We start from the raw sequence: 19,478 nt of genomic DNA, 5'->3' as shown, positions 1-19,478 counted from the left end.
TAGGGTTACATCTTGTTATTTTTGAAAGTTGCAAATGTAAAATGTTTCACGTTATCCATTAAATTGCATAAAATATTCTTCTCTTCTTGCTTTAAGATTACTAGGGCTATATGCTATTTTCGCGTGAAGTTTGTTCGGCGTTTAGAGGGGGGATTTTCGAGGCAGAATTGAAAGCAGCAAAGAGTTCAGATTTTCTCTTTGTTTTGTGGATTTTTCTAGATGTTTGCTACAACTTCGCATTCATTGCTACAACTTCTAAGCTGTTTGGTTACAGTTTAAAACGTCGCTGAATTTATATGTAGTTAAGCATTTTTTCTTTTCTTTTTTTGCTTCCAGTGATAAATACAATTTTGTCCCTCTAGGCTCACCGTAGTTATTTATGGCGACTGTTGTGGAGACTGTTGCAGCAAAGAGTTCATTTCCTTGTGTAAACTAACAAGATCACATAATTACGTAATTTACAAAGTCATTTATTAACAGGGGGAGCTTATGGAAAGTCGTTATTTGCGTAAGTGTATTGCTCATTCAATTTCATTTACGGTCATCTGCGAGTGTCCTGAATAAGCCGAGAAGTTATGCCAGCCTTTTACGATATTTTATCAAAGCTTACAACTGCAGCTGCTTTAAATTCCTCGGCTAACTTCCTCTCTAAACTTCGAAAGCAGAAATCTAAGCATGCTACTGATATCTGTAATTATACCTTAAAGGTCAATTTAAATGAAACAAATTGACCTACGTTAAAAAATAAATAATTACTTTTTTATGCTGCTGTTGAACACTATTGAACTGTACGAATTATGAAAAAAAAAGTCCTTGCAATGAATTCGAGTTTTCTAGTTTGTCCCCCTCAGACTGCATATGGGGTAAAGCACATGTTTGCGTGTGAAGTGTGAAGGTTAAAACTCACATCAGGCATCTGAAGGACAGATGCACTTTATCTTGTTTTATACAAGCTTACCAACTTGTATAAAATCAAAGCGGAGGTTTGTTTTTATGATGTTACCTGATATTTTGTTAACCCCACCTTCCCAGTGATCAGATACTGATATCTTCAGCAGATATTATCTTTTCTTCTGCCTGATAATCATCTCGCTGCCATTGTAAATTAGAGCCTCTCGCTGTGTACAATGAGGGAGAAGGCATAGAAATGCTGTGCCTAAAGTGGGACAGTTTTCACCACATTTGGACATCAGTGCATGTGACTAAAAAAGGGGAGGTGTTCCTGTCAATGCACTTAAATGTACTTGCAATGTAACTGCATATATGCTTGGTAGGTCTATTATTACCCATCTCATGTAATCAGAAAAATTTCTGTTTACATTTACAGCTTTGGTATGGCTTTTTAGGGCCAATCTAAAAGCAATAAGAGTTATTGTCTAAATGGTAGAGATAATGATTTTAGAACGGTGTCTTCTTATCTTTAAGATGTTAGGGTGTGACAAGATTATATAATACTTTTCAAGGTCTGTCAAAAAGCTAACATGCTGACTTGTAAATTTAGGTGTACTATAATCTTAGAATACCATTGTTCTAAAAAAAAAAAGAAAGAAAACTGAAATATGTTCTTTTTCACAGGGGTAAGGGCAGTTGTCATTTAATTCCTGAATGGGTTTACTGAATACAAGCCAGCTTCCAATAAGAGCTGCCAAATGGTGCCTGAGTTCACTGTCTACACAAAAATCATGGCTTTCCGCCAGATCCACCTGCCTGGGAGACAAGAACATCCTGCTCATGGGTCCTCCGGGAGCAGGAAAAACTACGGTGGGGAAGATAGTGGCCCACAAACTGGGACTCCCTGTCATAGATGTTGATGATGACGTCTTGGAGACGGCATGGAAGATGCCTGTTGCCGCTAAGTTGGCAGCAGTTGGCGGAAGGTGTTTCTTGGAGGAAGAAGGTCGAGCTTTGTGTAACTTCTCTGCCTCTGGGTGTGTTGTTTCCCTGACGGGCTCTAATCCTCTTCATGCTGAAGCAATGCAGCATGTCAAACAGAGCGGGCTGGTCTTCTACCTGGATGTGGACAGTGAGGACATCTTACAGAGACTCACCAGCATGAAGGTGAACAGGATAGTGGGCCAGGAGGAAGGGGTATCCATGAGGGACATTTTGCTTTACAGGAAACAGTTTTATGAGAAATGGCTGGATGTGAGGGTGCTGTGTGGAACAGGAGACACAGTGGAGGAGGTAGCAGAGAAGGTGCTGAAAGCTGTGGAGAGATACCAGAAAAGTGATGAAGAAACATTCATTTCAACCCGATGTGATAGCGCAGGATTGTCCAAGCAGAAAATATACTTTAGTGATGTGGTTGTGGAGGGTCTGGCTCCAGATGGAGGGCTTTATGTTCCCAAAAATGGCTTCCCAAAGATAGGCACACGCGAATGGCAGAGGTTAGTTGAGATGTCATACCCAGAGCGAGCGTTAGTTTTACTTGAAAAGTGCATCCACCCTCTGGACGTCTCTGCTTTGGATCTCAGAACAATGATATTCAAGGTGTATGGGTCAAACTTTGCCAGCAAGGCTGTCGCACCTGTAAAACACCTCGCCCACAATCAGTACATTCAGGAGCTTTTTCACGGCCCCACCGCCTCCTTCAAGGACCTCGCTTTGCAGCTGATGCCTCAGCTCTTCGCCTACTGCCTCCCACCCATGTGCAACTACCTCATCCTGGTAGCCACATCTGGAGACACTGGCAGTGCAGTGCTCAGTGGCTTCAGCAGGCTGAGCGGCACTGACAGACACCGCACCGGCGTCCTGGTGTTCTTCCCGGAGGGAGGAGTGAGTGAGATTCAGAAGCTCCAGATGATGAGCTACAGGGAGGGCAATGCCAGGGCTGTCAGCGTCCTGTCAGACTTTGACTTCTGCCAGAGAAATATCAAGAGGATGTTTGGGGAGGCGGGGCTGACAGGGCATCTCGCTGTAGAGTACGGCACAGTCCTCAGCACCGGCAACTCCATCAACTGGGCACGCCTGTTGCCACAGGTAGGTTGCTGATCACCGAGTGTCGCTGCAAGAAGACATTGATTTTTATAAATATAAGCATTTAATTATAACATTACATTTTAATAAGCTTTTTCGTAGCCAACATTGTGATTGCTTTGGTTGCCAGCAGACTTCCATGGTTACCAAAAAAGGTTGTTTCAGAGCTGCAGCCAACATGTTTTAAAAAACTTATTTTGAAGGTGAGTGGTGTCCATTTCTGGTTTGTGCTGCAAGGAAGTGGAACTAAACTTCAAACTATGACCCCAGTGTGCTTGTGAACGAAGCAGTCTTTCTTTAAAATGCAGAAACAGGAATACAACGTTATTGTAAAGTGAAATTTTATTGTGTTTCCCATTCTGTTGTTGTGAAAACACCAAAAGTTTGATCCAGGTGTTTTGCTGTCCTTCAGGAATTCACTTACTTGCTAAAAGTCTGTGATTTTTAGTCAGTCACAATGGCAGTATTATTATGCAACACTAAGTAAAGTTTTACTGACATTTTCTCCTCTTTCAGGTGGTCTATCATTCATCAGCCTATCTGGATCTGTGCAGGGATGGTGTCATCAAATTCGGCGATCCCATTGATGTTTGCATCCCTACTGGCAACTTTGGCAATGCCATGTCAGCTGTGTACGCCAAACAAATGGGCATCCCGATAAGAAAAGTTATCTGTGCATCCAACCACAACCGTGTCATCACTGACTTTATCAAGACAGGCCAGTACGATCTTCGGGGACGGTCTCTGATGCTCTCCCACTCCCCCGCTATAGATATCCTGAAGTCCTCCAACCTCGAGAGGTTTATCTACCACGTCTCCGACGGAAACAGCCATCTTGTCAAGGACCTGTTCACACGCTTAGACAGACAGCAGCACTTTCAGGTTCCCGAGCCTCTTCTTGGCACGATTCAGCAGGAAGTGCTGTCTGGCTGGTGCTCTGAGGATGACTGCTTGGCCGCCATCCAGAGAGTTCACACACAGACGGGCTACGTCATGGACACACACACGGCTGTGGCTAAATTCGTCGCTGATAGGCTGCAGGATGGCTCGTGTCCCGTAGTGTTTTGTTCCACAGCTCACTATGGGAAATTTGCTCCCGCTGTGTTCAAAGCTTTACAAATCCCAAATATTCCAGAGGATCCCGCTGAGCAGCTCAAGAAGCTGGAACTTATTGCATCCAGACCAGAAATGCACAGAGAGATGATAAAATGCCTGAAAGAAAGTGCCAAGAGGAAACACAGCATTTGTGAAGCAGAGTACAGTGTGCTGGTAGACCAGGTGGAGAGCATGATACAGGACTCCTTCTTAAAAGTTATGTAAAATGATCCCAGCTTTTGTTGATGTCCAGCTTCAAGTAATTAGCCAGAAATTACAAAAGTACTCTTTTTCTTTGTCCTCTTTGTTTCATCCACTTGATTTTTACTGCAAACAGAACACATTACCAGGGACTGCACATAAGTGGTCCGCAGGTGCGCATTCGCTGTCAAAATAAAAGACGCGCACCAAATAAGAAGTTGCAACGCGCATTTGCGTACATAAGATATTCTGGAGGAGAACAGACATTTGTTTCGAACTCTTAAAGATGTCGAAGAAGCAAGCTCCTTTAAGCAATTACTTTGGTGTTCCTTGGAAAAGTGGTTGCAGGAGGTGAGCTGGCTTCAAACAAATGATGAACGCACAGAGATGTGTTGCAGAATATGCCGTGAAAATCCCTCTCTAGCAGACAAAAACACTGCCTTTTATATGTACGCATGTACGCAAACGCGCGTTGCAACTTCTTATCTGGTGTGCGTCTTTTATTTTGACAGCAAATGCGGACCACTTATGTGCACCCCTGCACATTACAAAGGAAAAAACCTAAAATCTTGATTAACATGTCAAAAAAAGGGAAACAAATGAGCGAGCAACCTCGTGAAAATGCATTTAAAGACAAATTAAATAGGTAAATCTGTCTAAGCCCCCAGGATTGAGAAAAATGAACATATTTTACACAAATTATACTCTAATAGAGCTTTAAACAGCTTTATTACTCATTTTATTGATTATGCAACATTTGTTCTCATGAAAGTCTGGATTCCAAGCTCACTAGATGGGGATGTCTACCCCTTGGCTACTGCTGCGTTCATTAACAGTATATGGATGTAGATGCAGGGGGAAGGTCAAATACCAGTAAAATATGGTGTAAAGTCAATATTGTTACTTTAATCACACATTTCTGCAGTAATAAAATCTGACTGTTAAATCATTTTTTAATTATAAAGTGATGTTTTATTCACCTCATCTTTTCTTAGTAATTTGCGTTTTTTCCAGTATTGACCATGTAAACCTGGAGGAGTTTAATAGTTGCTCGATAAGCTAGAAAATGCTTTTTTTTGTCATAAAAACCAGACTTCTGACATATAGAGCACCGTGTAAAAGTCTTAATCCATCGCTTGATTCTTAAATTTGTTAATTCCAAGGAGCTAGACGTTTTTGCAGTTGTTTTAAAAGTGGTCTTGAGCAATAGTCCTCCAACCTTTCTGAAGGGCTTTCTAGGATCTTTGGTAATTGACTGCTTTTTCACCCATTTTCAGTCCAGTCCTTGAACATGACCCTTTTCAGAATGTCTACAGGCATCTGTAAAACATGATGGTGGCTCTGTCATGGTTTGGAGTTAGCATTTCAGTCAAAGGTGGCGATCTTGTCAAAACTGATTTGTCAAATTTTCTCAGATTTTGATCCACCATGGATCTGAATAGTGTCTAATTATCAACGGCTTAATTTATCAGCATGACAATGGTCCCAAACACACTGCCAGTGCAGTAAAAACATACCTGGACAGAAGAAAGAACAATGGAGCGCCATCGATCATTAACTGGTGTCCTCAGGGCCCAATCATCTTGACTGAGAACAGAAACAAAAGGCAGCCAACATCCAAAGAAGAGCTGTGAATGTCCTTGTGAACTATTCACAAAGGCCACTAAAGTTTCCTATTTCCTTGACAAAATATCACCAAACTACAAGTGGTCAAAGACTTTTTTACTGTATGGTATCGTCGTGGATTTTGATGATAAGAATGCAGCACGTGAACTTGTTAAGGTGGTGGTTATATAGGAATGAAACAACTTACAGTTATTCTTCCCAGATGCCTCTCACATGAGAAAGAATAGAAACAGGTCTGTGGGTAATTTCTCCATCCTCAGCTGTCACTATCAGGCGTTCAGAAATGAGTCTAGTCATTTAAATCCAGGTGCTGCCTCAGCAGCTGTGGCAAGAGGAAGGGGGAAGATACGTTTCATAGATCTGCAGGATTGCTTATGGCTGCAGTTGTTAAAATAGATGGAAAGTCAGGCCGGATTTGACAAAGCACTTTGCTAGCATGCCCTCTGATCTGGATCACTATCTCTCTTTGCAGGAAGTGAGAAGAAGTATTTTCTGTAATAGTAACTGGTAATCTGGTTAACACTTTAATATCACAGGTGGCTGTGTAGTACCTATTAGGTCTTCTAGAGCTATGGTTTATCAGCTCATTTGATTGCCTTTTCATTATCCATTAACTGTAGTTGCTATTGTTTGTATTTTACATGTTTGTGACTGTCATGTTTATGACTGTCTTGTACTTCCTACACTCATACTTTGAGAGTGTATAAAAAAGGGGCAAAACACACAAATTTAAAGCCCCTAACTGTATTCCCCATTCAAATTTGTATCAAACATCATACATCAATAAAACCTTCATTTTTATTTATTCTTTTGTTATTTAAGGGAATGTCGTAATTCATTATTAGAACCTTTAGTCTTGCATTGGTGTTCCTAACTTGATCCCACTGTTTTTCAATCAGAAAAGTCTAACCGAGTCAGTATTGTTTCTTAACAATCACTTTGTCGTTGCTTACATTGTGTGTGTGTGTGTGTGTGTGTTTGTTCTTCCACACTTACAGGATGACTGATCGCTTTTCTATGCATGAATATATTACAGAACACACTGCACTGATTCTGTGCGTCACCTATGTGTCTGCGGTTTGTATCGCTCTGAACATTGGCCTTATAAAGCTGCTTGGCAGGTGAATGTAAAGAATGGGTGGGAAGGAGTCTGGAACCACATGAGTGTGGTGTGCAGGTGTGTGACTGTTAGTGTGTGTGAGTGGTGGAGGGAACGAGACAGCCAGCTGTCGCTCAGCACCTAGTGACCCACGGCTGGGTGAGCAAGGATAATTGCAGGTAGCAGCCTGTTCCCATCTCCTTAATGTGAACCACTGGCATAATGGAAACTCCTCTTTAACAGTGAAGGGAAATAGAAAAGAGAAGAAGAAATGAATGCATCGCAGGAGTTTAGAAAGAAAATCCAGTGGACCATGTTGAGATTGTGCTTCTGCTTCTAGCTGCTTGCTTTTATAAAGATTCTTTATATAACCTATCAAACAACAGCACTGCCAGGTAATTTATTAACCTGTGGTGTTTATGAAGAAGTGTTGCACGACTGCAGTCAGCTGTAGTCGGTTTGGGAACTGGGATTTTTCCCCGCCAAAAAAAAAGAATACATACTAAACTAAACACAACTAAAAATGATAGAATACGATTGGTGAAGCACTGGAGCTACTAAAAAAAACAAAAAACAAAACACTTCAAGGAGGATCTCAGCAGGGCCAGGCCAGACAGATCAGCGGTGATGTTGCCCTTTTGCCTTCAGAGCTGCCTGAATTCTTAATGGCACAGACTCAACGAGGTGTTAAAAACCTTCCTCAGACATTTGTTCCCTTTTGACGTGATCAGTATCACACAGTCGCTGCTAATTTGTCGGCTCCACATCTACGATTCAAATCTTCCTTTCCCAGACATCCCAAAGGTGCTCTGTTGGATTGCTATCTGATGACTGTTGAGGTCATCTGAGTAGAGTGAACTCATTCTTATGTTTAAGGAACCAGTCTGAGATGATTTAAACTTTGTGACACAGCGATCAGAAGATGTGTACACTGTGGCCATAAAAGGATGGACATGGTCAGCAATAATATTCAGCTAATTTAATTTAATTTAATTTAATTCAAGTAAGATGGTGCAAATTGTAGGCTCAGTTTCCTGTTCTTAGGTGACAGAAGTGATACTCTGTGTGGTCTTCTGCATCAAGGATCAACATGTTGTGCATTCAGAGATGCTCTTCTGCATACCTTTGCTGTAACAAGTGTTTATTTCAGTTACTGTTGCCTTACTGTCAGCTGTAAGCTATCTGCTCACTCTCTCCTGACCTACTGCATCAACAAGGTATTTTTACCACCCACTGAGTGTTTTCTCTTTTTATGACCATTCCCTGTAAACCATAGAAAGCATTGCGTGTAAAAATTCCAGTAGATCAGCAGTTCCTAAAATATTCAGACCAGCCCATCTGGATTCAGCTACCATGCCAGGTTCAAAGCCAGTTAAGAGATCCTTCTTCCTCATTCTGATGCTTGGTTTGAAATTTAGCATGTTCTCTTGAGGCCATGTAATTGGCTGATATGATATTTACAATAGCAATTCTAATGAAGTGGCTGGCAATGTGGCACAGTCAAATTAAAACTGCAAGCCTTTCCATGGTTGAGTTTAATGTGTGTAAAAATATCGAATGTTTCCCCTGTCTTTTCAAATTTTACACTCATTTGTTGTATAAATGAACTGCAGCTTCAAACATCCCCACAGAAAGTCATTAGCATTGGTTCAGTGTCATTTTACTGTCCCTTGATGCTTTGAATAAATGCTATTTCAGAGTCTTCTCCACTCTGCCAAGAATAAAACCCACAGGGGGAACAGTTAATCCTTGTCCATCTTGGCACATTAAAAAAAGGAAAGCATTGGCATATAATTCTGGCACTAAATATTGGTACTGAAGCAAAGGTAAAAACACTCGCCCACCATTGCAAAGATCTGAGTTAAATTCTTGGCAGCTGGCCGCGTGCTTTGGTGAGAGTGTTTGGGTGGAAAGCCATTAATAATAAAGTTTAATATAAACATTGTATGGGTTTAGGAGGTTTGGGTTTTCATCTTCGTCATTTGATTTTCGTTAATGATACGATTATGATATTACAAAGGTCGTCATGACTGGTTTAGAAATGTTTTTTCTTTGAAGGGTGCCTGTGCTCTCCCTTAGAGGTAGGGTGAGGAGCTCAGAGTAGAACCATTGCTCGTCAACATCAAATGAAGCCAAGTTTTCCTGGTTTTCTGCAACACATTCACTAACACAGGAGGGAGAGAAAAGCTAATGAAAGTGTCAACTTTTACTCACCCATCTGAAGATGGTAGCTTTTGGAGTGGAACAACTCATTTGCAAACTGATGCAAACTGAGAGCTAAAGAACAGACACCAGTGTTTGTGTCTATTGTTTACGGTCTTTAATAGCCTTAAAGACAAAAGGCAAGTTGAAGAAAAGATTTGACTTAACTGATGTCTCCAGCAGTCTTCTGCCAACTGTCTGCTAGAATCACCAAGAGAATGAGAAATTGATGACCCCATGAAGGACCTCTGCAAGATGAGATATGAGCTGTGGCTCGAAGGCAGGGCTCTGACTGACAGCTGAATGACAGGGGTTAAATGATATCAATGGAGACAAGCTTGGAAGTGTAAAACTAATCCTCCTGGATTTTCACACCTTGTGTCTGTTGCTAAATTCCAAACACATTTTTATAACTGACCTTCAGTTGTCCCTTGAAACATTATGGGGGAAATTATAGTTCAGTGGTGGTAGCACGTTGGCAGTCCACGGCATTTTGTGCCCAGCTAGGAACTGCCTGTCTACCTGCTGAACATCTGTTGTCAGATGAAGGCAGCATCTATAACACCGTTTATGGTGCAACTATTGAATTTAAGTGCTGTTGTTGGTCCATCATGGAAAAGAGCAAGGTTAGAAGACATAAAGAGCTGGAAGGAAAGTGACTGGAACACTGCCTGCACGTTGTTCGCAGAACATTTTTGATCATCAATTGTTTTTTTTTTTGTTTTTTTACAATTTTCCCATTCCTGGTGAACTTCATTGTCAATTCCTTAACTGTTTCCTGTTGACTGATGCCCAGTGCCATCCACGTCGAGTGAGGTGCATTTGGACTGCATGGAAGCATGTTTGCATTGGTTGAGAATCACTCTCTGTAGGCAAATACATAACAAAATCCACAACACTGCAGTACAGTAAATTTAGTGTGAAGCTTAGGTTACAATCAGGTGTGGTTAGCTGGAAATCCAATGACCGAATAGTCATTCCTGTTATAGTTCTATGATGTTGACTTGAAGTACACTGCCTGGGGTGCACGTGCAGTTGAATTATAAATATATTATAATGAATTACAATCAATTAAAAATAGTCAGAGGACGAGTCTGTGTGGTCACAAAAACTCCAAGTGAACCAAAATGTGTCACTACAAACCACGTGATAATGTTCAGTCTGGTCACTGGCCAGATGTGTTTGGGTTGGGAGCAACAAATGTAAGTACATGACAAAGGTACTGTGTGAGAAAAGTGTGAATTTATGTTAATTTCACAGCTAATTGCAAGCCTTCATACACCTATAGTACATTTTGAGATACAAAATGTATTGTAGAAGTGTACTATAGACCAGAGTACCACAAACCAGAGTGTTTGTGGTAATTCTGGGGATTTCCAGCATCTGGACAGTTTGACATAGAAGTTGATGTTCCCTAAGGTCAGTGGGTACAAATGGTCATAGCAGGAGATTTAGGTTGCATCATAGCAGCAGCAATGGAAGGTTCAAGTAGTTCACAGGGAGTTGACTTTAATCAATCAATCAGTGAAATCAATCAAGGCTTTATTCACCTCTTCCCATCGTTTCAATCCCAGCGGGCAGCCTTGTGGGGGTTTGAACAGCCGGTTTCGCTTTCTTAATTCTTCGATAAGTCAGGGCCAAGCCAGCTCCGATTCGCCAGAACCCTGTTACCATGGTTCCGAATAGGTAGATATCTTCAGCACTCAGGCTCACTCAAGCCCAAACTTTTCGTTGAGAAAGGGGTGTCAATTGCATTTAGGGACCAGTTGATCAAATCCATAATTCCTCTTTTAGGTTTTAGAGAACGGACTGTGAGAGAATGTTCCAGGGATAAGTAATACAAAAAACACGAGACTAGACAAGGACATAAGAGGCTAAGCAGGGAAGCTAAGGGAGAGGAGGAGAGGAGCTACATGCTACAGCTTGGTAACAGAAATGCTTTGACCACTCATTTTAAATTTCAAAATGTCAAAAGAGTCTTCACAGAAAGGGATACTTTGATATGACTAACTAATTTAAGAAGTAATCAAATTTTTTTATGAGCTTGTTTGTCTTCAGCATTGAGTCTTCTTAAGTAATTTTAGTGACATGACACAACTACAAAGTAATTTAGTTATAAAGTCACATAGTTATAACACAGTTTTACAGGTATAGTTGCAACATAATGTCATAAAATCGGATTTTTCACCGCCCTGGTTATTTTCATTAAGTCAGAGCAAGGTCAGCATTTGGTAATCCTTGTCTAGGTTCACTAATTAGCTTGTTTCCTTTTATCATTCTAAAGGCTTGCCTTATCGTTTTACTGTCACAGAATAAAAACTGAACACTGAATAATTTGCATGTCATCTTGTTTTTCCTGGAATAAGGGTAGCTCTTCCCAGAAGCAATAAGTATTAGGATTAAGCTTATCTTGACACCCTTTATAAGTGTGCAGTCACACCAGATCCGTGTCACTGCCCTGCAACACTAATGATGGATTCTAGACGCACTGACTGCCTGACAAAGCCTCTGTCACGGCTTTTTGAAAATCTTGGATCAAAAGTAGGATCCTATCCATTATATTTTTTCATTGTTCCTGTGTTACTCTCAGCAGCACTCAGCGGGGGTTTCATTTTTCTCGAGGGAAGACAGGACAATAGTCTTGAGCGCCAGTTTACGCCAACTAAAGGACCCTCAAAGGCAACCAGAGCCTTTGTGAAAGAAAACTTTCCCTACAATTACTCCATGTTTTCTGAAGACAGGCAGTATGACAAGGGCAGCTTTGCATCCCTCATTGCTGTGGCCAGGAACAGCCGTAATCTACTGGACACACTTGTTTTAGAGGACATCATCTCACTTAACAATAAGATCCTTGATATCACTGTGGACAATGGAAGACTAGGCTTCAATGAACTGTGTGCCAGAGCCAACGGAGAGTGTGTTTCAAACATCATCCTGGAAATCCTCAGCTACAGTCTAACCAATCAGACCAGCATCACCTATCCAGTCCACATGCACAAAGCTACTCCACTCTTTCTAGGTGCAGTGCTGGGTGGTGTTATTACAGATGATAGCGGCTCAGTCAGAAATGCTGAAGCTGTCAAACTTTTCTACTACTTAGATGATCGGGAAAGCACAGCTGAAGCCTCAAAATTATGGCTGAGAGAATTTAAAAAGCTCCTATCAGACAACACAGACAGCGAACACATTTATGTGAGTATCACATCATTACTCATGTTTTTATTATTCATTTTCTTTTTTAAACTTTAAAGTTGAAGCAAGTAACATAACCTCTCTGAATGCTTAAACGCAAACAGAGATTCTTGGGTGTATTTATTCGATGTGCATTTACGATGAACTATTTTTCACATGACTGATGAAATGCTTTGCAAAAGCCACAAATACTTTTAACAATGCCATCAAATGATGCTTTTTGTGTTTGGTAATGAGTATTATTATTTTTTTAATAAATCTTTCATAAATTTTGAAAAATAAAAAAGTTTTGTGCAGACTTGTGCTTCTAGCCCAAACTCTTCCAGTCACATGGTTGCAAAAATTGGGGCAAAAACAATGACCTCAATCACAAAACTAAAGCAACATAAAATGATCACAGAAAGATACATTTGACCACAGACCGACTACAGAAAGATTTTCTTCATTGGAATGTGCCACCAAAAGCTTTTTGACAAAAAAGAAGCATTGGAAGCATTGTGCGGTTTAATGTTCTACTTGAGTTAAAGACAATTTGGATGAAGGTCAAGTACGTGCCATCAGCAGTGGAAAACTACCAGCCACACTAAGTGGTTGTTTCTTTTTTTATTGTCCTTTTTTATGTTGTTTGTTCTCTTTACCAACAGCATGGAAAAACTCCATAAAAATACCAAAGTCATGCAAAAACACCCCCACAAAATGTCACGTTACAGTGTTTTTAATTCATAATGCCATTATCAGTGATGGTTTAACAGCTTATTGTAATGTAATTCTAGTTTTAAGCTTCATTTTATTTAGTTAAACAAAATATGATTTAGGAATAACTACTTTACTTTTATGTTGTTTGACACTGACATTCTCTCACTTTATGCACAAACTAGTTCATGTCTTCCCCCTGTATCTTTTTGGAAAATAACTTTTTAAATCTTCAGTGGGCCAAGTGGAGTCCTCTCTTAAAGGAAGCTCTTTTCTGCCGCTTGTATCTGCGATCTCGTTCTTTCGGTCACTACCGACAGCTCGTGACAATAGGTGAGGGTAGGGACGTAGATTGATTGGTAAATTGAGAGCATTGCTTTTACTTTGGGTTCTCTCTCTTCACCACGACGGACCGGTACAGCGTCACTGCAGCCGGAGCACCAATCCATCTGTCAATCTCCCGCTTCCTTCTCCTGTCACTCATGAACAAGACCCTGAGATATTTAAACTCCTCCACTTGGGGCAGGATCTCATCCTTGACCCGGAGTGGGCACTCCACCTGAGGACCATCGCCTCAGATTTGGAGGTGTTTATTGTCATTCCCACCGTTTCACACTTGGCCACGAACCATTCCAGTGTGAGCTGAAGGCCATCACCCTGATAAAGCCAACAGAACCACATCATCTGCGAAAAGCAGAGATGAGATTCTCAGACCACCCAAGTGAAAGCCTCCCACCACTTGGATAGGCCTAGAAATTCTGTCCATAAAATTTACTAACAGAATCAGTGACAAAGGGCAGCCCTGGCAGAGTCCATCATGCACTTGGAAACGAGTCTGACTTATTGCCGGCTATGCGGACCAAGCTCTTGATCTCATGATGAAAGGAAACTACAAAAATGGAATAATCACAAACTGAGCCATTAAGAAAGTATTCCTGAATAATAGAGTCATTTATAACCTGAAAATGGTTGTAATGTGAACTATGCACACATTTCTTGTAGTTGCCAGATGTGTTCCAACATTAAACATGCTCATAACAAGGTCTGAAGATTTCCTTGTTGAACTAACATTGTATGATTTGAAGAACAAAAACATTTCTGCTGGGTTTCTTTTAAAAGTACTGTACTGCTATCACATAGTGCCATTATATTCATGAGAAGATAGACTGTTTGGATTGAATTGCCCAGTTTTTGGAAGTAAACTGTAGAAAAGTCTAAGTGGAGGAACAGGCAAGCATTACAGGCCAGAGGAAAAATCTAAATATTTGACTTTTATGGGTGAACTGCCCTTTTAAATCCAAACTGTTGAGTAACACTGATGTAACAGCTGCCAGGACTTCCATGTGCAATCATTTTTTGTGACTTAAACGCTCAAGCTGACTTCCTTCTGCTGTGCTCTTTTGTAGGTGTCTTACTACACCTCGAAATCCAAGCAGGATGAGATTGACAGCCACACCACAGATGGCTTCCCCCTATTCCTCATCGCTTATGCCTGTGCTGTCACCGTCTCTGTGATATCCTGCCTGAGGTAAGAAGTGATCAGCAACCGTCACGCAGTAAGTGGCAAAATCCAGGATGCAGAGCGCTTGTCTGACCCAGGTCAGGTTACATGTAGTGCAGTACAATTAACTTTTTTTTTTTTTGTTTTGAGCTATTTTCATGTAGATTAAGAAGTTTGAATTCATAGTTACAGTTCTAGTAAAAAGAAATAGACCTTCTTTAAATTCTAAGGACAATAAAACTAATCTGGTCCTTAACAGTTATGGAAATACAGCCTGAGGTGAAGAATAACCAGGATCTATATCAATGTATAACAGTGTCTTTATTAATTTAACAAACAAAAAGCTGAAGTTGAATCTGAAGCAATGTGTGGAAACCTAACTACACCCCCATGATTCAGAAGCTTGTAAAACCACCTTTAGCCTTAATAATCTGAAGTAACGTGAGCAATTGTTTTACAGCGTTGCTTCAGCTCATTGAAATCTATGCACAGCTCTCTTAAAGTCCCACCATTTCAGTCAGGTTGAGGCCTGGATCTGGATGTCTCATGATCTAGTTTCAGTTTTAGCTGTTAGATGGCCTCATGTTTGACTCTAGAATAACTCCTCCTATAGAGGAGTTAATGACTGATTCAATTACTACAAGGTGCCCAGCTCCTGCTGCTGTAAAACAAGTGCAAATTATCACCCCTTCTATTAAACACTGATAAGACTCACATGCTTGGTTGTTGAAAATCAAGCTACAGCCAGAAGCTTAGTCAAAGAGAGAAGCTGCTGGCCTAGTTTTGTCTTGAGGTAAAGAGTAATAATGTCTCACTTAAATCTTTTGTACTTGGAAAAGTTGTTATTGCACTTTGATTTATGATCCAACTGAAGAAACACAATCTCAATTACCGAGCTTTAGAGCTTCAGAGTTACACATCGGAGGCATTTTTTTTTTACCTTTATCAGAGCCAAACATTGTTTCCATTTTTCATATTTAAAGCAGCTGACGCCTCTATCTTCAAACTGTTTGAAGACATAAGAACGTATGGTGAACAGTGCTTTTAAAAACAGTTCATGTCACATGAAATGTCCTCTATTTTCTGAGACTGACACCCTCCCCACTTTTAAGATTAGGTTATAATTTTCCTTTTTGACAACACGTATAGGCAGGACTTGATCAGGTGTCCCTGAATCCTCCTTTAGTCACACTGCTAGTTCTAGGCTCCCATGATGCATCCAAATATTTAATCTTTACTCAATCACTCTGTGTTTATACACAACACTGCATTTAATCATTGGTAATATTACTCTGACTCTCTTCCGCAGTTCTTCCCCATCTGGTAACAGCAGATGGCCCCGCCCCTCCCTCAACCTGGTTCTGTCAAAGGTTTCTTCCTGTTAAAAGGGAGTTTTTTCTTCCCACTGTCACCAAGTGCCTTCTCAAAGGGATTTTCTCTGTATTATTGTAGAGTCTTTAAAAGTTTCTTGACTTATTATCACTAACAACTTCAATTAATCAACAACACGCTGTGCACTTAATCAGTAAAATTCTTACTTACTTTTCAATTTACATAAAAATATTATTAGAACATGGTCTTACATGTTAGGTTAACATACAACTACCCATGTTTACCAAATGATTATTTTCTGAAGATACAATTTAAAAAACATTTATGAAATCCTCCATATTTTTCTTAAAAAAATCTACATTTCTATATTTAGCTTAAATGTCGATTTTTTATAATCTTATTCCACAGATTTTTAAGGCGGCACGTATCTTTTTTCCTGGATATTTAACCAGGTAATAATTAACAACAGGGAATATAACATATAACTTGGGTAACAGGGAAAGATAATAATTAACAATCAGGTCAATATATTTACCTTCTGTTTCTCTTTTTATGACGGGACATTTTCAGAACGTGTGATAGCTATTGTTTATCAGGTTTATGGCTCAGATTGTGTCAGCTGTTGCCACCTCTGTATTAACTATGAACAACAGGCTTTTTTTTTACAAGCTTCACTTTACAAATTGTAAGAACATCCACAATAAAAGGTCATATTTAGGAAGTTGTTTTGTTATAAAACATCCAACAATGATCCTTTACAGGCTGCCCAGAAAAACTGGACCTTGCCCTCAGTTCACTTTTATCTTTATCATCTGTATGGATTTAAATACAATTTATTCCTCCTTGGCAGGCTGGACAATGTGAGGAACAAGGTGTGGGTGGCTGTCTTCGGTATCCTCTCCGCTGTGCTGGCAGTTCTGTCTGGCTTTGGCCTGCTGCTTTACATCGGAGTGCCGTTTGTTATCACCGTCGCAAACGCCGTTTTCCTTTTACTTGGTGAGAAAAATTCACTCTTGGCTTCTTTCCTTCCACACTTTAGTTTTAGCTTTTAGCTGGAAGTGCAAAACCAGCCAAGTAATTAAAAGTGTAATAAAAGTAATAAAGGTGACAACATAAAAAAAGTTTCAGTGGTGTTTTATAAGGTGGTGACTTTATTCATTTATAAGCATGTGAGTCATGTGAGTACCGTAAAACTATCATGAACTGTTATCACTTTTTTCCAGGAATTGGTCTGAACAACATGTTCATAATGGTGTCTGACTGGCAGCACACACATGTGAATGACCCGGTCCCAAAGAGGATGGCTCACACTTACAAAGAAGCCATCATGCCCATCACCATCACCGCTGTGACCGATGTTCTCAAGTTCTTCATAGGTGTCAAGTCTTACTTCCCATCCATGCAGGCCTTCTGCTTGTACACCAGCACCTCAATCATATTCTGTTACATCTACACCATCACCTTCTTTGGAGCCTTCTTGGCTTTAAATGGGCGGCGGGAAGGCAGCAACAGGCACTGGCTGACCTGCAAGCGAATCCCATCAGACAGACCTAAAAATCGCTCTGAGCTATACAGCATCTGCTGCGTGGGAGGTGACTTTGATAAGAGCACTGGAGCAGAGAAGATGCAACCAGTCAGCTATTTCTTTAAGGATTACTACGGCCCATTTTTGATCAAACCCTGGGTCAAGGGAATGGTGATCTTCTTCTTTGTGGCATATTTAACTGTAAGCATTTATGGATGCCTCCATGTACAGCAGGGGTTTGAGCTTCACGACCTGGCAGCTGATGACTCCCTTGTTAACACATTCAACAGGAAGGATCGGCATTATTTCTATGATTATGGCCCATCTGTGATGGTTATTATCAGTGAGCCTTTTCCATACTGGGATGAAACCAAGCGGCACGAACTCCAGGCATGCGTGGAGGACTTTAAAGGGCTCCGCATTGTAGATAAAGGCATTTTTTCATCCTGGCTGGACTCTTATTTGTTGTATGGGCAGGCAAATAATTTAACCCTTAATGATAAAGATGCCTTCCTCAAAAATCTCCCTCATTTTTTTGAATTATTCCCTTTCTACCAGCAAGATGTGAACATCACCGGAGATGTCATCCACGCCTCCCGAGTTTTCATACAGATGGTTGATATTGACAGTGGCAGCATGGAACTTTATGCACTTAAAGCACTTCGGTCCACCTCAGCTGATTGCAGAGCAACTTCTTTATTAGTCTATAACCAGAAATTCATCTTCTTTGACCAGTATGATGTTGTAGTGAGCAGCACGATCAAAAATGTTGGTGTGATCGCAGCTGTGATGTTCATCGTCTCTCTCCTGCTCATTCCTAAGCCTATCTGCTCATTTCTGGTGACTTGTTCGATTGGTTCAGTGACTGTAGGCGTGACCGGCTTCATGGCGCTCTGGGACATCAACCTGGATTCCATATCCATGATCATTTTCACCGTCTGCATTGGCTTCACTGTCGATTTCTCCGCTCACGTGTCTTACGCCTTCGTCTCCAGCAAAAAGACGGATCCTAACGCAAAGGCTGTGGATGCTCTCACACATCTGGGGTTCCCCGTCCTCCAAGGTGGCTTGTCCACCATTTTCGGGGTGTCAGTGTTGTCTGTATCAAAGTTTAACACCTTTAGAACATTTTTTAAGATTTTTTTTCTTGTCATGTTTATCGGGATGGTTCACGGCCTTGTTTTCATCCCAGTAATCCTGACAATATTCACACGCAGGTCAGAAAAGGAAGAGCGCAAAGAGAACACTGTGAAAGTCACCAAACTATAACCAAAGTGGCTACAGTAAGGACTTTTAGTCAGATTCAATTTTAGATGATATTAGAACAGCTGCTTTGAAATTAAGTGAATTCAGTATAAGTTAGATTTATTCAAATAACAACCTTACAAGTGAAAATAATTTAGACTTTATGATGTAAGATATTCATTTATGAATGTGTTGTATTGTCTAAATTAGAACTCCAAAATCTGAGACAGTGCCCCTCCCAGTTTATTTATTCTTTTTTTTGACACATTGCCAGTGGCTAAAACAACCTTGTTTGATCTTGTTTGAGATGCTCCACTGATTTATTGACAAATGTAAACAATAAAATCAAGTATGAACACTTAAACTAAAGTCTTATTGACATTGGATCTCAGCTACAGTGAATATTTTTCAGTGCATTATATGTTTTGTCTGCATTGCATTGTGGGATCCTTATGCTGTTACAGTGTGTTACGGATTCAAATATTGGGGATGGACACAAGAGGAAAACCCCAAAGAACAACACTGGTCCGGCCGGGTTGAGTCAAACAATGATTTTAATGATCACACGAGTGGGAGATGGACATCGTACGCAGACAGCCTCAGATCTCGCCTCAAAAACCACATTTCCATAGTTTTATGAAATCAGGGTATTAGAACGCCCCTTCATGCGTAAGACAGGTGCAATACAATCAATGTTGACAGTTTATTTAACACAGAAAAGAACATTCGCTCCTTCCCGAGGACAGGCACTGACTCCCACCTGTCTCCTGGAGCAAACTGTCTCCCTGCGG

The 19,478-nt window shown here is 40.6% G+C and overlaps 2 protein-coding genes across 2 annotated transcripts; both read left to right on the top strand.

Moving 5' to 3' along the window:
* The first annotated feature begins 100 nt into the window (after positions 1–100).
* LOC120741389 (threonine synthase-like 1) lies at positions 101–4,645 on the top strand. Its single transcript, XM_040044267.1, has 3 exons — positions 101–508; positions 1,576–2,979; positions 3,493–4,645. Exons 2-3 carry the CDS (start codon positions 1,606–1,608, stop codon positions 4,294–4,296), a joined length of 2,178 nt encoding a protein of 725 aa, XP_039900201.1. The 5' UTR covers positions 101–508; positions 1,576–1,605; the 3' UTR covers positions 4,297–4,645.
* Positions 4,646–11,041: 6,396 nt separating this feature from the next.
* On the top strand, positions 11,042–19,295 carry ptchd3a (patched domain containing 3a). Its single transcript, XM_040043634.1, has 4 exons — positions 11,042–12,391; positions 14,491–14,612; positions 16,768–16,913; positions 17,141–19,295. The coding sequence occupies exons 1-4, from the start codon at positions 11,669–11,671 to the stop codon at positions 18,709–18,711; spliced, it is 2,562 nt and encodes an 853-aa protein (XP_039899568.1). The 5' UTR covers positions 11,042–11,668; the 3' UTR covers positions 18,712–19,295.
* Positions 19,296–19,478: the final 183 nt, after the last annotated feature.

Source organism: Simochromis diagramma, unplaced genomic scaffold, assembly GCF_900408965.1.
Source record: "Simochromis diagramma unplaced genomic scaffold, fSimDia1.1 OVJJ01000602.1, whole genome shotgun sequence".
NCBI classification, from domain to species: domain Eukaryota; kingdom Metazoa; phylum Chordata; class Actinopteri; order Cichliformes; family Cichlidae; genus Simochromis; species Simochromis diagramma.
The sequence above is the reverse complement of the archived record's forward strand: the minus strand, read 5'-3'. Positions and strand labels throughout refer to the sequence as shown.

Coding starts and splice junctions, on each gene's coding strand:
- LOC120741389 (XM_040044267.1), top strand. CDS start 1,606: ATGGGTTTACTGAATACAAGCCAGCTTCCAATAAGAGCTGCCAAATGG. Junction 2,980..3,492: donor GGGCACGCCTGTTGCCACAG/GTAGGTTGCTGA, acceptor CTCCTCTTTCAG/GTGGTCTATCATTCATCAGC.
- ptchd3a (XM_040043634.1), top strand. CDS start 11,669: ATGATGGATTCTAGACGCACTGACTGCCTGACAAAGCCTCTGTCACGG. Junction 12,392..14,490: donor CAGACAGCGAACACATTTAT/GTGAGTATCACA, acceptor GCTCTTTTGTAG/GTGTCTTACTACACCTCGAA. Junction 16,914..17,140: donor CGCCGTTTTCCTTTTACTTG/GTGAGAAAAATT, acceptor ACTTTTTTCCAG/GAATTGGTCTGAACAACATG.